This window comes from Haliotis rufescens, unplaced genomic scaffold, assembly GCF_023055435.1.
Source record: "Haliotis rufescens isolate VD_foot unplaced genomic scaffold, xgHalRufe1.0.p SCAF_5, whole genome shotgun sequence".
NCBI classification, from domain to species: Eukaryota; Metazoa; Mollusca; class Gastropoda; order Lepetellida; family Haliotidae; genus Haliotis; species Haliotis rufescens.
In genome coordinates, this window is record NW_025964223.1 from 16,752,285 (window position 1) to 16,776,176 (window position 23,892).

Genomic DNA, 23,892 nt, shown 5'->3' on the forward strand with positions numbered 1-23,892 from the left:
TCAGGTCATCCACTCTCCTTGAGAGGACTTTCATTCTGGAGATGAGGGTACTTGAAGCACTTTACACCTTCAGTGGTGTAGCTCAGACCCTTGTTTCTCCTCATTTCATAGCTTGGTGTAAAGTTGATATCTTCTTGAATTAAACCAGTACTTACCTGGTGCACTACTTAAAAGGGTAGACATCTCTTAAGTCTGGAAACAAACCATTTGTAACTTGTCAGTAGCCTCATTATCTTTCTGTGGGGACAGTGGGATAAAACTTAAACCTGCTTCACCTTCTGTTGTCTTATTAAGCTGTGTTTTCAGTTTCTGTAGACCTGTATCAACACATTTGCCATTGTGTCAATACACCAATACACTGGCCAGTGTAGAAAATCAATACATTGGCTACTGTAGACCATCAATACATTGGCCCGTGTAGATTATCAATACATTGGCCACAGTTGGCCATCAATACATTGGCCAGTGTAGACCACCATTGCATTGGACACTTTAGACCATCAATACATTGGCCAGTGTAGAATATAAATACATTGGCCAGTGTAGACCATCAATACATTGGCCAGTGTAGACCATCAATACATTGGCCAGTGTAGACAATCAATACATTGGCCAGTGTACATTTTAAATGCATTGGCCATAGTTGACTATCAGTACATTGGCCACTGTAGACCATCAGTACATTTGCCAGTGTAGACCATCAAAACATTGGCCACTGTAGACCATCAAAACATTGGCCACTGTAGACCATCAAAACATTGGCCACTGTAGACCATAAATATATTGGCCACTGTAGACCATCAATACATTGGACACTATAGACCATCAATACATTGGCCAGTGTGCATTATCAATGCATTGGCCACAGTTTACCATCAGTACATTGGCCACTGCAGACCATCAATACATTGGCCAGTGTAGACCATCAATACATTGGCCACTGCAGACCATCAATACATTGGCCAGTGTAGACCATCAGTACATTGGCCACTGCAGACCATCAATACATTGGCCAGTGTAGACCATCAATACATTGGCCAGTGGAGACCATCAGTACATTGGCCACTGTAGACCATCAGTACATTGGCCACTGTAGACCATCAATACATTGGCCACTGCAGACCATCAATACATTGGCCAGTGGAGACCATCAGTACATTGGCCAGTATAGACCATCAATACATTGGCCACTGCAGACCATCAATACATTGGCCAGTGTAGACCATCAGTACATTGGCCACTGCAGACCATCAATACATTGGCCACTGCAGACCATCAATACATTGGCCAGTGTAGACCATCAGTACATTGGCCACTGCAGACCATCAATACATTGGCCAGTGTAGACCATCAATACATTGGCCACTGCAGACCATCAATACATTGGCCAGTGGAGACCATCAGTACATTGGCCAGTATAGACCATCAGTACATAGGCCTCTGTAGACCATCAGTACATTTGCCAGTGTAGACCTTCCATACATTGGCCACTGTAGACCATCAATACACTGGCCTCTGCAGACCATCAATACATTGGCCAGTGGAGACCATCAGTACATTTGCCAGTGTAGACCTTCCATACATTGGCCACTGTAGACCATCAATACACTGGCCTCTGCAGACCATCAATAATTTGATGACTGTAGACTGACTGCCAATGGCTAGTTATCAGGCGTAGGAAGGGCTGGCTGGGTGTTTGAATCAGGCAGGGTCGGGAGTGGGTTTGAAGGACAGATTTTACAAGAGAGGTATTCAGAACAGGTTTGCTTTGGATGGTTTTAAGAAATGTTAATTATCTTCATATTGAGCTGAATGGTGGTGGGTTCTTTGATACCCAATTAATTTTTGCAGGTTTACAGTATATGTTACTGTTACTGATTTCTGTACTTGGGAATTTGAAGGTTAGCTCAGTCAAAGCGGATGTTGTTGGATAAAATAAAGCTCTGCCGTCACTCCGCTGTTAATCTCCTTCAGTTAAACTCTGACAGTGTCTTAATGAAAGATTTTCACGGGGATTCGTAAATCTGCCGACGTTTAACGGGACAGACCTGCACACTGTGAACAGGTCACATGACCTGGGTTATGCCATGGACGTGAGGAGGGTTGCATTGTCTGTGGTATTTGTCAGTCCCACCATCGATCAACAGAGCTTTATGATGAGCTAGGACTCCACACACAGACATCCCAACTCTAACTGGGGCTGGGGGATTGGGGGATTGGGGTGCTGTGTGTGTATGATGGCTGGTGTTAACACTGGGGAGGGCAGTCACATTCTCTACCTGACTGAGCCTGAAATTGTGACAGATCGGTGTGTGTAGTGAGTTGCCATTTTTGTGAAATAAATCAGAATGTGTTTGCATGAGTTGAAAACCTCTACATTGAAAACACAGCCGGTCCATCACCCATTAGGATGTGATGGTAATGTGATGGTTGACCTACTGGTTTCTCACAGGCAGCTTGGGTTGTATACTCACCAGGGAGCTGAGAACGAAATTGAGTCCACACTGATTTATTCACTGGGGCATAATGATTTTGTGCTTTGAGCATACATGAGTGTGGACATTGTTATTATATCTTGACAATACAACAAAACAAATGATATCCAATTGTACATTTGGTTGGTTGGTAGGTTTGTTGTTTAACGCCGCATTCAGCAATATTCCACCTATATAACGGCAGTCTGCAACAATCGAGTCTGGACCAGACAATCCAGTGATTGATATCATGAGCATCAATCCATGCAATTGGGATCGATGACATGCATTAACCAAGTCAGCGAGCCTGACCACCCGATCCTGTTAGTCGCCTCTTATGACAAGCATAGTTGCCTTTTACGGCAAGCATGGGTTGCCGAAGACCTATTCTACCCCGGATCTTCACGGGTGAATTGTACATTGTGCCCCCGTAGGTCTCACAGTATGTGATAGAGTAAAGCCAAATGTCGTGCTGTGTTGATCTTACTGAATTTCACAATGCACTCTTATTTGTTCATTAGATGTACGACCAGCGAAGATCCAGTCTTAGAATATCAAAAGCAAGAGTGGCAGTTCATTTTTAGAAAGAACATCTGATGATGATGATGTTTGTTGTTTAACGCCGCACTCAGCAATATTCCAGTTATATGACAGCAGTCTGTGAATAATCGAGTCTGGACCAGACAATCCAGTGATTGACATGAGCATCAATCCACGCAATTGGGAAACAATGACATGCATCAACGAAGTCAGTGAGCCTGACCACCCAATCCTGTTAGTCGCCTCTTACAACAAACATAGTTGCCTTTTATGGCACAAGACCTATTCTACCCCGGATCCTTATGGGTTCCCAGACTGTTAATATGTGTGAAGCCCATTTCAGTTGTGGCCATGGAAATTCCATGTTAGAATTATTTCCCAGCAACCTATGCTGGTCTTAGGAAGTAACCAAATGGATCGTTACACTTTATCAAACACAATATCAATAACTGTATTGTCTGGTTCAGACTCAGTTATTTACAGGCAACTAACACATAGCTGGAATAAAGCTGGAATGCATCATCAAGCAACAAACAAATAACATTTCTGGTGTCCCCACCATGCTGTTGCAGAAACATTGCTAAATGTGGTGTGAAATCATTTATTCACGGACTCTCCCTAGCTGATGAGGTGTTTTATCATAAACCCCTCAGTGTGGAATGAAACAAGACTGACACACTGTGTAATGTAAATTGAGTTTGTTTATTGTGTTTATATGAATACACTGAACATCAGGTAATATAGTATCAAACATGGCTGGCGGAAGGCTTTGAGCTATGTGTATCCAATACAACAAGCAAGTTGAGGCACAGGTTGAGACATAAGATAGTCCATAACTATTCAGCAGCAGAAGAGAAGCAGCTCAACCTAGTTCCCCAGGGGGATGTACACACAGACACATCATTACAAGAATAGTTACATCTAGGTTTGACAAGCGCTATTTGAAAGCATGGTGATTACATTGCTAGCAGTTTGCTTATCAAGAAGGTGATTTACAATGGTGTTATAAGAACTAAGCTATTACCATTCCGGATCATAGGATGGGAGGCATGGTATTGGGCATGTGATCCAAACTGGAAACAGGTATATGTACTTTTAATAAAGCCTGTTTACATTAAAGAATTACTATTAGCCTAGAATATCCATGTTGACATGTGGTAATCAACAGGTTGACATTGCATAGAAATATGACAGCTCTACTGCATCTACCATTGGTCTCGGTCTGGGCAAGTGCTTCTCAACTCTACCACATCTACCATTGGTCTCAGACTGGGCATGAGCTGCTCAACTCTACCGCATCTACCATTGGTCTCAGACTGGGCATGAGCTGCTCAACTCTACCACATCTACCATTGGTCTCAGACTGGGCAGATGCTGCTCAGCATCTACCATTGGTCTCAGACTGGGAAAGTGATTTTCAGCATCTACCATTGGTCTCAGACTGGGCAGATGCTGTTCAGCATCTACCATTGGTCTCAGACTGGGAAAGTGATTTTCAGCATCTACCATTGGTCTCAGACTGGGCAGATGCTGTTCAGCATCTACCACTGGTCTCAGACTTGGAAAGTGATTTTCAGCTCTACCGCATCTACCATTGGTCTCAGACTGGATAGATGCTGCTCAGCTTCTACCATTGGTCTCAGATTGGGCAGATGCTGTTCATCTCAACCTTATATACCATTGTTCTCAGACCGGATAGATGCTGTTCAGCTCTACCGCATCTAGCATTGGTCTCAGACCGGACAGATGCTGCTCAGATCTACCACATCTACCGTTGATCTCAGACCGGATAGATGCTATTCAGCTCTACCGCATCTAGCATTGGTCTCAGAATGGATAGATGCTGTTCAGATCTACTACATCTAGCATTGGTCTCAGACCGGATAGATGCTGTTTAGATCTACCGTATCTAGCATTGGTCTCAGACCGGACAGATGCTGCTCAGATCTACTATATCTAGCATTGGTCTCAGACCGGATAGATGCTGTTCAGATCTACCGCATCTAGCATTGGTCTCAGACCGGACAGATGCTGCTCAGATCTACTATATCTAGCATTGGTCTCAGACCGGATAGATGCTGTTCAGCTCTACCGCATCTAGCATTGGTCTCAGACCGGATAGATGCTGTTCAGATCTACTGCATCTACTTACGGCTACACTTGGCATTTTACTATGGAGAAACTGTTGTAGCATGATACTCAAGGATGAGTCATTTCATGAAACCTGAACTAATGTCAGGGGGTAATATCCTTTAATACTTAACAACATATGCAAGTCAGCAAAATATCTGATTGTTTTTGGCAATGGTGTATTTGAGCACTACACAGAATTCAATACATGAGCTAAGTTTTATAGTAAAAAATGTAAAGTTTGAATACTATTTCTCAAGCTATTTCTGCTGTTTTATATGTGGTCCCAAGAAGGCATCCTCAGTTATCCAGTGTATTTCATCTCAATACTATTATGAAAGATACTCTGTATTCATTCACTACCATAGCTAAGTTTGGGAAGCGACATCACCATCTCTCACATTGAATTCTGAATTCCTCTCTTGAATGAGCGTAACTTGATTGGATGACTATTTGTAACTTATTGTCTTTCAAGATTCAAAACTAAGCTATGACACAAAATGATTTGAGCGTATTTGAGGCAATGAGAGACAACCAAAAATTGTGAAAAATAATAATAATTAAATGATAAGACATTTTGAGGTCTTCAGAAGGGGAGCCAACACACAAACACAACCAACTACATATTTGTCGAAATGAAACAGATGGTTGTGTGCAAGTTCGAGATGTCGTGGTTTCAAAATCTGATGCATGTGGTGAACAAATCACTCAGAGATTCGTGATGATTATGGAAGCATTCTTGTTGATATGAGGTTTCAGCTGTTAGGCTGAACTTGTTTGTTGGATATAGATATAATACAATATAGAGTGACATCACAATAACTAGGATGAAATAAATTACACTGGATAATTGAAGTTGCTGTGCCAGATTGTCCACATTGCTGGAAGAGTCTGTGTCGTGGAAGACATCACTGATTGGTCAGCTACTGGGGAATTATGACTTGGTCATCTCAAAGACAGAATAAGGTCAAAGTATGTACAAGACGTTTTCAGCTCTATGACAAAAAAGTGGTGTTTAGAATTGAATGTGTAGGGATTCAAATCAATGGTCAAGTCTTTATCCGGTATCCCTGGCCTCGTGAAGCTATATGAGCACTATGTACACTGAAGTTGGAGTTGACAGAGGACATAGAAAGCAACAACATAATATGTATATCCTTGAGACACATATCACAAATGCACAAGAAGAGTGCAGTGTTGATGGTCATCATTCACAAATACACATTGACAGGGTAGGGGAAGGATGGACACACAGTTCCAGTGGGAGAAGAATTATTGTGCGGGGTGTGGGTGGACATGTTACATGGGGAGAAGAATTAGTGTGGGGAGGGTGCCTATTGGGTAAAGGTATGGGTGGGGGACCTGGTTATGATGGGGCTCTTGAAGCGGGTTAGGGGCACCTGTTACATAGGGAGAAGAATAAGTGTGGGGTATGGGTGGACATCTCGTGATGGTGGGAGAAGAAATAGTGGGTGCTATGTGGAGAGGGTGGTTGTTGGGTATTGGCATGGGTGGGGCACCTAGTTATGATGGTGGTGTTGGTAAGGGTTAGGGGCACCTGTTTACATGGGGAGAAGGATTTGTGTGCTGAGGAGGGGGTATGGGTGGACATCTGGTTACAATGGGAGAAGAATTAGCGTGGGGAGGGTGGTTGTTGGGTATTGGTATGGATGGGGCACCTGGTTAAGATGGTGGTGTTGGAGAGGGTATGTATGGACACCTAGGAGAGAGACGGTTAGGGACACCTGTTACAGGGGGAGAAGAAGGTGGGGCATGGGGAGGGTGGTTGTTGGGTGTTGGTATGGATGGGGCACCTGGTTAAGATGGTGGTGTTGGAGAGGGTATGTATGGACACCTAGGAGAGAGATGGTTAGGGACACCTGTTACAGGGGGAGAAGAAGGTGGGGCATGGGGAGGGTAGGAGAGAGACAGTTAGGGACACCTGTTACAGGGGGAGAAGAAGGAGGGGCATGGGGATGGTAGGAGAGAGACGGTTAGGGACACCTGTTACAGGGGGAGAAGAAGGTGGGGCATCGGGAGGGTAGGAGAGGAAAGAAACTAAAATGATGATCGGAGAGGGAAGGAAGGCCTGTTGGTAATCCAATCACTGTGGAAGCAACAAGGGAGTTGACTATTTGGAGATATGTACACCGTGGGTATTGCACTACACAAATACAATGTCTCACATGCTGTTGGTAGTATGCAGATGTACAAAACACATGCTTATAATTATACTTGTACTATACATGTATACATTACTTCCACCATAGAGCAGTGGTGTCTAGAGGATAACTGCTATACATCTCACTATATGTAGAATATATTAATCTTAAATCTTGTATCCATCATTGCCCATTCAGTTTCACAGTACACATGACGCAGATGCATGCTTATGTCATATGTAAAGAAATAGTGGTCAGGCCTTGTTCCACAAGCTCATCTTGGCACCACGACTGTCAGAAGCCTGATACTTAAATGTAGACGGACAAATACCTATCAAGCTGAGGAAGGACCCAGAGCCCTGTATGTAAAACTGTTTCATTGTCTGTGTCTCTCACCTCCAATCTTTGCATGTACCCTCTCACACCTCATGCTCACTCACCCACCCACCAACTCACTCACTCACTAATTCACCCACTCACCCGCCCATCCATTCATCCATCAGCCCACTTATCCACCTGCCCACTCACACACCTACCCGATAACCCAACAACTCACCCATCCACCCAGCCAGCCAACCAGCCACTCACCCATCCACTCACCCACTCCTGCACTTGCCTCAATACTTTGGTTAACCAATAATAAATACATGGCACATATTGTTAACTTTTATAATAGTAATATATGACATCTGATCTAGCAGTGTGCTTCAGCAGCAAGACATACGCTGGTACAGAGACAACAGAAGTCACATCACAACACAGGGCACTACCATAGACATAATGGACTGTAGAAAAATAGAACCGCATGTCTAGCCTATGTCAACCAACTTGGATGTTGAAGGACAGCTACCACTATAAGGCATGCCGTGCACAGAGCGGGACACGGGTAATTGGGGACAAAAATAGAAATCAAATTGATTTTATCTATATTAAGGGTGGTGGTTTAGCCTAGTGGTTCAAGCGTTTGCTTATTACGCTGAAGGCGCTGGTTCGAATCCCAGCATGGGTACAATATGTAAGGCCCATTTCTGTCCTCCGCCATGACATTGCTTGTATATTGCTAAAAGTGGTGTAAAACCCTACTCACTCAATTATAGTGGTATGTATTGTCACAACTAGCATATACAGGGTTAGAGAATAACACAATGTACGGGGAAACTGATATTCTGTATTGAAAGAACATAAAGCTCAACATGTTTATCACTTCGTATCTACAGGAAATTAAACCATGAGGCACTCATAAAACTCATGCATTATTCAATAATGATTCTCAAAAATATTTTAGATACAGCTTTAACCTTGATCAACAACAGGTGTTTATATAACTATGCCATTAGGAGTAATTGTGAAGGCCTTCCACAAGCACCTCGTGATCATCTATTCCCTGGTCATAACCATGGACCTTTCACCACGGGAGTAAGATGGCCTCCTCTCGAGGAGGTCTACTTTCCATTCAGGAATGAAGTTGGATGGACTCCTCTCGAGGAGATCTTCTTGCCTTTCTTGAAGAGAGTAAGATGTCCTCCTCGCGAGAGGATCTACTTGCCTTCTTGAAGGGAGTAAGATATCCTCTTGAGGAGATCTACTTGCCTTTCTTGAAGAGAAAGATGGCCTCCTCTCACAGAGATCTAATTGCCTTCTTGAAGAGAAAGATGACCTCCTCTCGAGGAGATCTACTTGCCTTTCTTGAAGGGAGTAAGATGTCCTCCTCTCGAGGAGATCTACTTGCCTTTCTTGAAGCGAAAGATGTCCTCCTCTCGAGGAGATCTACTTGCCTTTCTTGAAGAGAGAGATGGCCTCCTCTTGAGGAGATCTAATTGCCTTCTTGAAGGGAGTAAGATGTCCTCCTCTTGAGGAGATCTGCTTGCCTTTCTTGAAGAGAGTAACATTGACTCCTCTTGAGGAGATCAACTGGCTATCTTGAAGAGAAAGATGTCCTCCTCTCGAGGAGATCTAATTGCCTTTCATAAGAGTAAGATGGCATCCACTAAGGCAGGTCTATAGAAACAGGAAGGTGTCTACATAGAGGTATATTGCAGATATAGGAAGAAGTATGTGCAATGAAATATAACAAATCTGTGGGTGAATATCATGTAGAATATTGACTATTGTAATGAATTTCAATGATGGTGTGACATAATGAACACTTGTGAGTATGGTTATGTGATTACACAGTGATTACATGATCGTCTACTAACACTCATACTGTAGGGTGAGAGAATATGGCCTGGCATAGATCTTGCCAGGAATACTAACAAACATTTTGTCCTGATGTCATGGCATAAACAGTCTTATCATCATAGGTTTCTGCAACTGTGCTACATTGTATCTGTGTTGTAGCCATGGATATATATTGTGAACAGATTAGACATACACTATATATATTGCCTGGTTGTCCTAGAGGTATTGTCTACAGCTGTGCTACAATGTATCTGTGTTGTAGCCATGATCAATGAGTACATACATTGTACTCTTGTATATTGCACATAGTTCCTAGGGAGACAGACTCAGTCCCTTATATTGCACTATATATTCCAGCAGCAATCAACAGAGCAGGATATCCATAGTTATCTGACGTGGCTTATAATACACCTGATATTACTCATCTAAATCTCTGTGATGACTAGAATGATTTCAATTGATGATCAGTGCCAAGATGCATCTTGAATGACGCCACCCGGGTTGGTCCATGATGCTGTGCAGTGGCGAAACAAGGTGGAGAAGGAACAGGTGACCACTTCATTGGTTTGTGAAAATAATTCAAAGTTGAAGAATCTGAAAAATGTTGAGCAGAATTTCATTCCAATCTTTATGATGATTTCTGTATTTTTCACCAACTTTGCCGGGGTTTTTGTGATGAGGTCTCCTGTAACCAGGTCTCACTCTGTGATGTTCTGTGATGTTCTGTGATGCTCTGTCCCGGAGCACTAACAAATGAACACTGGATTAACACGTCAGGTCAGCTCACAAATATATACACTTAGAGCATGTCCATCCTAGTCTGTCTCCTCAGTAGAATAAATATGACAGGTCCAAACACAATTTATACACATTGCTGTGCTAAATGTACACACATCGGAACCTCACAGACAACACTGTAATAGTCTCGGTTTCATTGTACTAATGTCACATGTGCAACATTGTTGCAAGTACAGTATTGACAGTTCTATTCTCTTGTCTGCACCACTGCAGGGTTAGAAGTTATAAGGCTAGCCTGAGTCAGTAGAAAGTAAAAATGGCCGCTGGAAGGTAGCAAGCGATGTCCCTGTCCCAGTGATGTTTCAGTCTGACAGGAAATAGGGTTTCCTATTCTGGCAAGGTTCAGTTGACATTACTTTAGTTTACTGCAAAGTTTTTTTGTGATGCAGCACATATTGAGTGAGTACCTAAATTAGCAAGTAATTACCTTCTTATCAGTCACCAAATAAAAATGGGGACTCGTGTTGAGGGCTTGTAGATGTTTCTTTCTACTCTCCTGTGTGGCTAATGAAGCTCTGTGTTCATATCTACCACTGCACTGGTGTTGAGATGTGGGTGACAGACATGCCTACATGGTGAGTGATCATTAGGGCTGGGACGAGTCCAAATTAACTACCCGGGTACCCGACCCCCTATTACCCGACCCTACCCAGGTACCCGCTGCAAGTCTCAAGAGTCGGGAACAAAATGTCTGATTGGTAATTGTTTTACCATAGCCCTGGCTAAAACTATTTAGATACATGTATTAAACAATCAGATCATGCGTTCACTGAAGTTGACTGAAGCTTTATCTTTACTCAAACATTTACAAGTCAAAAGGAATGTGTGCATCGTCAGAAAGAAATGCGAACATTAGCGACTTGTAGTGTAACCACTGAGCTATAGTAAGTTTTTGTCATTAAACAATAAATCAAGTGATTAACCACATGTTCGGGTAGTCCTGTGGGTACCTGGGTCCTACTCAGGACCCACCCGACCCGAGTACCCGTGTTACCCATCCCAGCCCTCGTGATCATCCATTACTCCCTGCTTGTGTCTCCTACATGGCACACATGATTGATGTGTCCGAGATTCTCAGACTCCAGTTTCATAGATATTTCTCACTTTCCCATTTGGCATGGCATTGGGTGCATAGTTGTGAGGTGGCAACCAGAAAGACTTCTCCTGGCCGCTGTAGTAGGGGATGTTGTCATACTGCGCCTGACACGTGTTGTCCATGTCGTAGTCTTCCGGAGGAGGGGGAGGCAGATCAAACTGGTTGCTGAGCTTCATCTCTTCGTCAGGACTACGGAATGTGGACAGTGGTCGTGCTGGTGAGTCCAGAGGCTGCCCTCCCTCGTACCGGGGTATTTGGATGGTCTCTGGTTTGGTTGGGGAGTCAAGCACCGGCGGTGGAAACTCATCAGTTTTCTCATTTCCTTCTCTGTCCATCATGGACTCATCAGAACCTGATGGAAGTGGTGTTACCATGGCAACAGGTTGAGAGAATGTGACACTCTTGCTGCGTGTTTTCGGCGGTGGGCTTTTATTGCCTTTCTTATTGATGACAGCATAGTAGTCTTGAGGTGGCGGCATGGTGCGGTTTCCTGCAGCACTATCAATCTCTTCCCGTAGAGTAAGGTAATCCCGCGGGGGAACGCTCATGAGGGGCTCAGTTTGGGGTCCGTCCAGGCCGCCGTTGTAAGGGGGAGGAGGGGCAGGGAGCTCCTCGCCCACAATCTCGTCCGGCTGGCTGTACTCTGCTGATCCCAGAACCACATTCTTGTTTGGGTTGTAGTCATACTGGGAAGATACCTTCAATGGACTCCGACTGATGGAACAGTAGTGGTCATCGTCGTAGTCATAGCGACAGTAGGATGCAACGTCCAGAGATGGAGTAGGACTCATGGCTGGGTACATCTCCACGCGCTTCACTGGTTCTTTCGCTCGACGTACCCTACAGCAGAAATACTACAATAATTATCTACATAACAATGTAGGGTGACATACATGTGACTCAAATGGAGTGAAAATAACATAACTGTTTTCTTGTTTAGGGACAGGGTATTTATTAGGTGTTTGTGTTTTGTTTTTGTTTTTTTGGGGGGGAGTGTCAGAGGGACAGTTCATTTATTAGTAGGGGGGGGGGATTTGAGGGAATCGGGAGGGTCACCCAAATGTATGAAAGTCTATACGAGAGGGTAAAAATATATTGACATTTATTTTGGGGGGGTCATGACAAATGGAAATTTTATCATAAAATATAAAGGCATTTGCATTTTGCATTTATAGGAAAGGCCATGAAAAAAGTGTACAAGGACATGGGGAGGGTCACCAAAAATGACAAGCATTTGGGGAGGGTCATTATTTCAGTACATAGTGCATCCAAAACCTCTGACTCACCCACCCCTGTAATAAATGTCCCTTAATCTTACATAGCCAAATGAAAATATATAATGTTGTCCACAGTTCAAACCACAGAGGGGACTAGAATTGGAATATGTTGAAATTGGCACCATGAAGTAACACTTTCACAATCATTATTTTGAATTTATGGACTTTACATGTGTGAATAAAATTTTAGAGCCAGTGGGGTCCAAGTAAACACCAGAACACTTCACAACTTTAAGAAACAAGAGGAGATCTGATTTATATGCTTTGAAATAATCATAGTATGATATGTTAAATATGAACATTTATTTTGGCCTTTGAGTTTTTGTTAAAAGAAGATTTATTCATTGTGTCTTTTACTCAATGTGCCCGATCAACTAATCAATGACCAACCAAGTAAAGTACATGGAAATATAGCATGAACTGACATTGAATACTTGAACATTGATTTTGGTCAGAAATGTATGAATTAGGGCATGGGAGGTAACTCCAGCCAAATTCAGCATCTCCTGATTTTCCGTTGAAAGGATTGTTTGTATGAAAAGGTTGGTTTGGTTGGTTTGTTGTTTAACACCGCACTCAGCAATATTCCACCTATATGACAGCAATCTGTAAATAATCGAGTCTGGACCAGACAAACCAGGGATTGACATCATGAACATCAATCCACGCAATTGGGATTGATGACAGGCATTAACCAAGTCAGCGAGCCTGACCACCCGATCCAATTAGTCGCCTTTTACAGCAAGCATGGGTTGCTGAGGACCTATACTACCGCGGATGTTCACTGGTAGTATGAAAAGGAGTTCAACTGTCTATTTTTATTGAATCAACAACCATGTATTTCATGGCTGACTGGTATTCCAGGTTTGTCTGTGTCTATATCCATGTACCCATCGGAATCTCCATCTCCAGCAACCTATGCTTGTCGTAAATGGTGACTAAATGGATTGGGTGGTCAGACATGGTGACTCGGTTGATTGAATGTCATTTTTTTCCATTTACATGGATTGATGCTCATGATATCAATCACTGATTGTCTGGACTTGATTATTTACAGTCCACAGTCATATAGCTGGAATATTGCTGAATGTGACATTTTAGAACAACAAACAAATACTACATCTATGCAAGCCATTACCTCCGGCAGTGGACAGCAATGGAGATGATGAGGATGGCAAAGATGACAAACGATGCGGCCACAATTCCTCCAACTATTGCAGCTGAAACACAATAAGAGCTTGGTTAACAGCCTCAGAGTGAATGCGGAATGTAGTACTAATGGTGAAACGACACTCGAAACTGATACGCTGCGATATTCGGCCTTCAATACGATACATGATCTTATAAAAGACAGAATGTTTAATGAAAGAATGCCTAAATAGTTATAACATGAGCTTGAAGAGCCACCCGCATCCTCCAAATTAGCTGTTTGAGATCATTTTGGCTTGCCTGTTACCTTTTGTGACTCAGAACAGATAACAAAGATAGCCATTTTTCACTCATCTGAAATACATGAGTGTTTCAGTTCATGGTCTTCGTGTTATTATTCTAGCTTGTAGAGATAAACAGATCTTGATACACAGGTACACCCCTAGTGGCCTATGTGTTATAATGGAAACAGAACAGACTTCTGTGGGCATCTTTCAGGGACTCCCATCCTGTGATCATCTGTGTAATGTGTTACGGGAGTTAAGTTTCAGAGTAAAAGATGCTTAAAGATTACGTTATGAGCCGACAGAAACAGGTAGGCTAAAAACATGTCAAGTGTAGTAATGAAAAATAAAACAGGCATCTGCTGTTGTGATGGTGCACGTTTGACTCACCCATATCAGATGTAAGTGGGAATATGGCTGCTGAAGCAGATTCGTTTTCAGGTCGGCGAGGTATGACAGTGCTTAGCTTTTCATCAGAACCTTCAGCTTTAGTTCGGTCCCTTGATTCTGCATCTTGATACGGCTTGGCAAGAAGGCGTCTGAGTGCCTCCCCACAATACACGTTGACAAAGTCGTTTGATTCTTCGGCTGGAACAAGAGAAAGTGTTGCTACTTTTTCTGATCAACAATTCTGCTGAATGACAAGCAAGTGTTGTTACTGTTTCAGATCAACAATTCTGCTTAATGACAAGAAAGTGTTGCTACTGTTTCAGATCAACAATTCTGCTTAATGACAAGCATGTGTTGCTACTGTTTCTGATCAACAATTCTGCTGAATGACAAGCAAGTGTTGTTACTGTTTCAGATCAACAATTCTGCTTAATGACAAGAAAGTGTTGTTACTGTTGCAACACTTCTGCTTGTTTAGTGTGTAAAGAACAAGAGGTAAATGTAGGGAAATTTGACATGGTTGATATGGTTGATATGAGGTTAATTTCATGCAACAATGCTCTTGGATTTAAAGTTCAGATAAAACCATGTGGAAAATAAATTCAGTTGGACACAGCAATATTTTGTTTGCTTTACGGCAGGCTTGTCCCTAAAATAACAAACAAGAATTGCCTTGTGTAATAAATCAGGACTTTTCACACATCTGTACTATTCACCTTTAATCTGGAACCACACGTAGGCGGTCCCGCGATCATTGCTCTGGCTCTCCAGGCTGATGGTGACATTCCGCGTTGACCGTTCATACAGAGCTCGGAAGCCATACAGTCCACGATGACCACACGTGATCTGCTTCTTGTAGTTAAAACTGTCTTCAATCTTGATGAGCTCGGTACAGGTTCGACCTCCGTACTCCGACATAGCGATGAGGATGTCGATGGAATGGAGGCTGATGCCACGCGACTGCTCTGTGGTGGCCAGACAGGAACACCGGGGTTTGTTGCCACGGATGGACGAAGGGTACTCGGTGTTGGCTATGTACAACTCCTTGCCTCGCTTATGTGTGTCGGAGCAGAAGCTTGCAATGTCAGCATCTGCAACAGTTCAGTCATTTAAATCAGAAGAGGAAATGTAAGATCCGCGGTAGAATAGGTCTTCAACCCATGCTTGTCGTAAAAGGCGACTATGCTTGTTGTAAAAGGCAACTAACAGGATCGGTTGGTCAGACTCGCTGACTTGGTTGATGCATGTCATCATATCCCAATGGCGTGGATCAATGCTCATGATGTCAATCACTGGATTGTCGGGTATAAAAATGCAATAATCTTGACCACTACATTTAACCCAATTTCACCTCACCTAAACTAAATAAACTGAATATTGTGTCAAATAATGTTTTTTGCAAGAAGAAAGGTCTGTATCACAGGCTGTATGTTAATAAGTCCTTGGTGTCATCAGAGAGAATATTTCTGATGGCCAAGGGAAGTAACTCTTACTGCCTTGTCTGTCACTACTGTTCACAAGAGCACATTGCAGCAATCTGATACAGAGCTTTCAAACTAATTGTGTAAATAACAGGAAGTTTACATGAATAATTTGTAAACGAAAGGCAATGTTTTGAATGCTGTCATGTTTTTTAATGTAGCAAGATTGAGATAATAACTGTTTACTTTGTGAATGAATGTCTGACAACCTTTTCAAGGATAATTTGATTTCTTTTTCATTTCCATTTCCCTTGAAATTAGTGGGTTCAGTCTGGGAAACGGAAGTAGGAAGTTGTTTATTGATTCCTGCTGCTCTGACGTAGTTGCAATAATGATATGTCCGTCGAAGACAGCTAGGTGGCAGTACACTGCTACAGTGGGAAACAAGTCCTCTTTTCACATGCATGCTTTATCTAATAAACATGTGTTGAGTGTTGTAAACAAGCTAGGTTTTCAGGGCACTGTGTTAAAGCCTGATGAAAATAGACAGGGTTCTTATTACATTTAATTTCAAAATAGAGTAGGTAGGGTTTTCCTTTACAACCTTTAAGCATGTTGGAAAACTTGTGTAAACATTGTGAATAAATAAATGCTTGGTTTCTAATTTTGTTACAAACAGGAGTATACCACTAAAATATTTAGGGCAGCTCTTTAAATCGTGTTTTGGGGGAATAGGATCAAATTGACAGGTGTTTGGTGGTTGCGATGTTTGAGTGATTGGTGAATCAACCATCAGTCATCTCAGCCAACAGGCTGTGAGGTCTCATGTCATTTCTCGTCACCCTGCATGCATTAAATTGGCATGATGTTTGCTGTAGATTTCAGTGACCAAGTATTTTGATAGTGTAAACTGGGGTCAGAATGTTTGTTGTACAGAGTGGTGGGTCTAATGACAACAGTGTTCAACTCTGTGGCCAGTCTACATGTTTCTAACCACTTCTACATTGTTCAACACTGTGGCTGTTCTCACCACTTCTACTTTATTCAATGCTGTGCCTCATGGTTCTAACAACTGCTTTATTCATCACTGTGGCTGATCAAACCACAACATTGTTCAACACTGTGGCTGTTCTAACCTCTTCTACATTAATTTATTGTTCAACACTGTGGCTGTTCTTACCACTTCTACATTGTTCAATGCTGTGGCACACAGTTCTAACAACTGCTATATTCATCACTGTGGCTGATCAAACCACAACATTGATCAACACTGTGGCTGTTCTAAACTCTTCTACATTGTTCAATGCTGTCGCTCACGGTTCTAACAACTGCTTTATTCATCACTGTGGCTGATCAAACCACAACATTGATCAACACTGTGGCTGTTCTAACCTCTTCTACATTAATTTATTGTTCAACACTGTGGCTGTTCTTACCACTTCTACATTCTTCAACGCTGTGGCTGTTCTAACAACTGCTTTATTCATCACTGTGGCTGTTCTAACCACTTCAACATTGTTCAACACTGTGGCTGTTCTAACCACTTCTACATTGTTCAACACTGTGGCTGTTCTAACCACTTCTACATTGTTCAACACTGTGGCTGTTCTTACCACTTCTACATTGTTCAACACCATGACTGTTCTAACAACCACTACTTTGTCCGCTGTCATATTGCTTGAATATTGCTGAGTGTGGGGTTAAACAACAACCCCTACTTTGTTCAATGCTGTGGCTGTTCTAACAAACACTACTTTGTCCGCTGTCATATTGCTGGAATATTGCTGAGTGCAGCGTTAAACAACAACCACTACTTTGTTCAATACTGTGGCTGTTCTAACAACCACTACTTTGTCCGCTGTCATATTGCTGGAATATTGCTGAGTGCAGGGTTAAACAACAACCCCTACTTTGTTCAACACTGTGGCTGTTCTAACAACCACTACTTTGTCCGCTGTCATATTGCTGGAATATTGCTGAGTGCAGTGTTAAACAACAACCCCTACTTTGTTCAACACTGTGGCTGTTCTAACAACCACTACTTTTTCAGCTGTCATATTGCTGGAATATTGCTGAGTGCAGGGTTAAACAACAACCCCTACTTTGTTCAACACTGTGGCTGTTCTAACGACCACTACTTTGTCCGCTGTCATATTGCTGGAATATTGCTGAGTGCAGGGTTAAACAACAACCCCTACTTTGTTCAACACTGTGGCTGTTCTAACGACCACTACTTTGTCCGCTGTCATATTGCTGGAATATTGCTGAGTGCAGGGTTAAACAACAACCCCTACTTTGTTCAACACTGTGGCTGTTCTAACGACCACTACTGTGTTCAAGTCTCAGCCTGTCTTATCACCTCCACTTTGTTCTACTGTGGGCCTCATCTTATCATGTCTATGTATGTGATACTGTGTTCTTTCAACAATGTTACAACTTGTTTGCATTGAGGAAAAGCTGAGCAACAACGTTTGGTGTCTGTTGTCTGACCCTTGGCAACTTATCGTATTGTTATCACAAGATATGTCAAAACACCAGCCTCTCAAAACAATGGCTGGATGTGTCCGGATGCCTCCTATACATGGGGCAGACTGCTTCCGATGGCTGAACCTTGTGTCCGTGTACATAACATACACTGCACAGGTGTAAAGTAGCACCATTTGTTTATAGGAGTTCATAGTCAGCCATATGTTCTGTGAACATCAAAGATGGCACTGTTATGTCAGCACTAGCTGAGTTATCTCAATATTGCTACACACAGACAGATTTAGCTTCACTTCAGGAAAAGTCTGTTTCTAAAACACTGGGAATTCTATCCTCCTCAAAGTATTAAGGTCATCAGGTACGGTAAGGGTTTAATTATGAGTAAAATTTCAAATTAAGGAGGACGCATTCTTGAGTTAATTCTTTCAAAATGAACGGAAGTAATACTAAACATGCTAAACTTGACTACTTAAGTGGTCCATAGAATGTAAAGTGAAACTGTTGTTTGCATGTTTTGAGGTAGTTCACCTCATTCCCTTATCTTGTAATATCATCTGGTAATGATAATGGATGTTTATGATAATTAATTAACTTATGATGTGTTATTGATCATACTGTAAAAAGCTCACCTGTCACACATGGCTACGATTATTAATATGTGTACATACTTGAGTGAATATGAAGAGCCTCTCCCCATACCTAAATACCACAATACCATTCTGTTTACCTTGCATCAAAGACTATCATTCCTTGGGTATATAGCTTACGTGGTTGTGAAAGTGGTTTGATTTAGCTCCCCTCATATAATAGTTGCTTGTTTTAGCTCATCTGGTCTTCTTTATAATAGTTACTTTTAAAGTCAACTGTTATGCTGTATGATTGTGGTTCATTTAGCTCACCTGGTATTTTGTATCATAGTAACTTTTAAACTCACCTGTTATACTGTATGATAGTGGTTGGTGTAGCTAACCTGGTATGTTGAAATTGTTACTTTTAAACACACCTGTTTTGCTATATAATAGTGGTTGATTTAGCTCACCTGGTATGCTGTAATAGTTACTTTTAAACACACCTGTTTTGCTATATGATAGTGGTTGATTTAGCTCACCTGGTATGCTGTAATAGTTACTTTTAAACACATCTGTTTTGCTATTTGATAGTGGTTGGTTTAGCTCACCTGGTATGCTGGAATAGTTACTTTAAATGTGTGAAGCCCATTTATGGTGTCCCCCACTGATATTGCTGGTATATTGCTAAGAGCGGTGTAAAACCATACTCACTTACTCACTTACTCACCTGCTATGCAGTCGTAGATGATGGTCATGAAGTCAGTGGTCTTCTTCAGACACTGTCCACTGGTAGTGACCTTCTTGACCATGAACTTGCAGGAGGGATACCCGGAACACTGGGTGTTGATGTCCAGGTACGACTCCTCCCTGTTCACCATACAGTCAGCGTGGGATGCGGTGCAGCAGTCGCGCCGGGTGCGGCGGTGTCCCACGCAGGCTGCATCTAGCTTCACACCATAGAACAAGCGCTTGATGGCTATACGGTGTCCAGCACCACAGTCCAGCTTCAGCTCCTGCTCGTTGCAGCCGCTGGCGTAGATGTTCTGTTTGGCCTCGCCACACACTGCAACACAAGTATCGGAAACAGTTAAACTTTGTAAACAGAATTTGCATCAATGCTCCACAGAATTCATGCACTGGGTATTATCAAAATGGCCATTACTCAATATTCAGCAACCCATGCTTGCCATAAAAGGCGACTTTGCTTGTCGTAAGAGGCGACTAACGGGATCGGGTGGTCAGGCTCGTTGACTTGGTTGATGCATGACTTGGTTGATGCATGTCAGTGATCCCAATTGCGTGGATAGATACTCATGATGTCAATCAGTGGATTGTCTGGTCCAGACTCGATTATTTACAGACCGCTGTCATATAGCTGGAATGTCGCTCCACATAATTGGGATACAATGACATGCATTAACCAAGTCAGTGAGCCTGACCACCCAATCCCATTAGTTGCCTTTTACAACAAGCATAGTTGCCTTTTAGGGCAAGCATGGGTTGCTGAAGACCTATTCTGCAATAGGTATTAACATTTGATTGTAGCATGCAACACTGAGGCATTTTTGTCATATATATCTGGTAGGAATAACATAATCTTAAGTCTTCAAATCAGAAAGTTGTATCCATCTGTGATACAAATTGACAAGTAGGATCTGTCAATAGTTTCATAGTTATTTGACAATAAGTATGTTTTGTTAGGGCAATTCAGTGTGAGAATACTACTGTCCTACTGGTCCACTGAATGTCAATATTGGATTAAACTGTTGACACTGTCAAAACTAGTTCATTGAATGTCAATATTGGATTAAACTTTAGACGCTGTCTAAACTGGTCCACTGAATGTCAATAATAGATAAAATTTTAGACGCAGTCTAACTGGTCCACTGAATGTCAATATTTGATTAAACTTTAGACGCTGTCTAAACTGGTCCACTGAATGTCAATATTGGATAAAACTTTAGATGCTGTCTAAACTGGTCCACGGAATGTCAATATTAGACTGAACTTTAGATACTGTCTAAACTGGTCGAATGAATCTTAATATTGCAGTGTTGAGTTAAACTTTGAATACTTCTGTCCATATCAGTCCACGGAGACACCAGAATAACGGTTTGAATGCAACTGTCAAATTATATAATAGGATACCATTCAGCTGTCGGTTACATTCAGCAGTGATCTGTATTGATCTTCTATTCCACTGAATGAATATGAGTGAAATCATGGCTATCTAAACCACAGGAGCACAGCATGTAAGTATGAAGAATGTTTGTTCCATCTAGACATTTGCAGGAATAAATGAATATTCCCAGTCCCAATGATGCTGTGATGGCCTCCCATCCCCAACGCCAGCCTTCTGAAGCGTGGTGCACAACAGAGAGATGATAATGTGATTAGCCAACATCTTGAGGAAGTCAGGGGAATGTGCATTCCAGACAAATCAGGGCAATTGCGGGACTCTGTCACTATTATCAGCTGCTTTATTCAGATAGATGCCTATCAGACAGTGGAAGCAGGGTGACATTTGACTGACTGCAGCTTCACATGCACCAGACACCACACAATCAGCTGGAACTGCTGATGAATCCTCGTGTCCATAATTCACAACTATATGGCTGACGTGTTGAGTGCCTACATCTAGTTATTAGGGTACTTTATTGTTGATTTGGCTGAAAATGGGATAAGCTTCTTCAAGCAATCACATGTTTAACAATGTTACCATATCTCCTTTACTTAATCTGGTGTGTGGAGCTCGTCATGTTGATGATAGGGTTCATGTCCCCACATGTGAAATGCATAGAGGGTTTATAGACTTATTGCATATGGTATATACATGTATGTATATATTGAATAGACTTGATGTTACAAAGGGTCCATATATTCATTTAGTTCAGTTCTGTCCATGTTCGTTTCTAAGACTAAACCAATACGTTGGTCAGGTGTTTACAAAGGGTCCAAATGTCCATAAGGCCACACTTTTTTAATGTTATGTTTCATGGATTTATTCCAGCTTTGCCACACAAGGTAGATCGAAATAATTATAGAAATAAATGTCAATTATTTATTTATATGAAAATCATTCTGCTGTTGAGTTGCAGGTGACCTCATGAACCAGGGATAGTGATGTATACAAGGAATGTATATAAAACATTTTAATTGATAAATGTATGTTAATTTCTTTTCTTAAACTGGCTGCTTTTTAGTCGGGACGGCAGGCCTGTGAAAGGAAAATAAAAAATGTTTGGCCTAATGGTCAGTCCTCCCTATGCTTGTTGTAAGAGTTCACCAATATGTAAAGTGATGAGGTGGCTAGAAAGTGTCCATCTTGTTCTGTCCTCCCCATGCTTGTTGTAAGAGTTCACCAATATGTATAGTGATGAGGTGGCTAGAAAGTGTCCATATTGTTCTGTCCTCCCCATGCTTGTTGTAAGAGTTCACCAATATGTATAGTGATGAGGTGGCTAGAAAGTGTCCATATTGTTCTGTCCTCCCTATGCTTGTTGTAAGAGTTCACCAATATGTATAGTGATGAGGTGGCTAGAAAGTGTCCATATTGTTCTGTCCTCCCTATGCTTGTTGTAAGAGTTCACCAATATGTATAGTGATGAGGTGGCTAGAAAGTGTCCATCTTGTTCTGTCCTCCCCATGCTTGTTGTAAGAGTTCACCAATATGTATAGTGATGAGGTGGCTAGAAAGTGTCCATATTGTTCTGTCCTCCCTATGCTTGTTGTGAGAGTTCACCAATATGTAAAGTGATGAGGTGGCTAGAAAGTGTCCTTATTGTTCTGTCCTCCCTATGCTTGTTGTAAGAGTTCACCAATATGTAAAGTGATGAGGTGGCTAGAAAGTGTCCATATTGTTCTGTCCTCCCTATGCTTGTTGTAAGAGTTCACCAATATGTAAAGTGATGAGGTGGCTAGAAAGTGTCCATATTGTTCTGTCCTCCCCATGCTTGTTGTAAGAGTTCACCAATATGTATAGTGATGAGGTGGCTAGAAAGTGTCCATATTGTTCTGTCCTCCCCATGCTTGTTGTAAGAGTTCACCAATATGTATAGTGATGAGGTGGCTAGAAAGTGTCCATATGTCCATGTTGTTCTGTCCTCCCTATGCTTGTTGTGAGAGTTCACCAATATGTAAAGTGATGAGGTGGCTAGAAAGTGTCCTTATTGTTCTGTCCTCCCCATGCTTGTTGTAAGAGTTCACCAATATGTATAGTGATGAGGTGGCTAGAAAGTGTCCATATGTCCATGTTGTTCTGTCCTCCCTATGCTTGTTGTGAGAGTTCACCAATATGTAAAGTGATGAGGTGGCTAGAAAGTGTCCTTATTGTTCTGTCCTCCCTATGCTTGTTGTGAGAGTTCACCAATATGTAAAGTGATGAGGTGGCTAGAAAGTGTCCTTATTGTTCTGTCCTCCCTATGCTTGTTGTAAGAGTTCACCAATATGTATAGTGATGAGGTGGCTAGAAAGTGTCCTTATTGTTCTGTCCTCCCTATGCTTGTTGTAAGAGTTCACCAATATGTATAGTGATGAGGTGGCTAGAAAGTGTCCATATTGTTCTGTCCTCCCTATGCTGTATAGTGATGAGGTGGCTAGAAAGTGTCCATATTGTTCTGTCCTCCCCATGCTTGTTGTAAGAGTTCACCAATATGTATAGTGATGAGGTGGCTAGAAAGTGTCCATATTGTTCTGTCCTCCCCATGCTTGTTGTAAGAGTTCACCAATATGTATAGTGATGAGGTGGCTAGAAAGTGTCCATATGTCCATGTTGTTCTGTCCTCCCTATGCTTGTTGTGAGAGTTCACCAATATGTAAAGTGATGAGGTGGCTAGAAAGTGTCCTTATTGTTCTGTCCTCCCCATGCTTGTTGTAAGAGTTCACCAATATGTATAGTGATGAGGTGGCTAGAAAGTGTCCATATGTCCATGTTGTTC

The 23,892-nt window shown here is 42.0% G+C and overlaps 1 protein-coding gene across 1 annotated transcript in view; it reads right to left on the reverse strand.

The window, feature by feature from the left end:
• Positions 1 to 11,192: 11,192 nt before the first annotated feature.
• Positions 11,193 to 23,892, reverse strand: part of LOC124113640 — a 97,313-nt gene continuing 84,613 nt past the window's right edge. The window contains exons 3-7 of the mRNA XM_046474097.2: positions 19,683 to 20,018; positions 15,198 to 15,572; positions 14,482 to 14,679; positions 13,797 to 13,878; positions 11,193 to 12,221 (exon numbers count right to left, since the gene is read on the reverse strand). Of these exons, the coding sequence (XP_046330053.2) occupies positions 11,360 to 12,221; positions 13,797 to 13,878; positions 14,482 to 14,679; positions 15,198 to 15,572; positions 19,683 to 20,018 (1,853 nt within the window). The 3' untranslated portion in view covers positions 11,193 to 11,359. The remainder of the gene's footprint in view (positions 12,222 to 13,796; positions 13,879 to 14,481; positions 14,680 to 15,197; positions 15,573 to 19,682; positions 20,019 to 23,892) is intronic.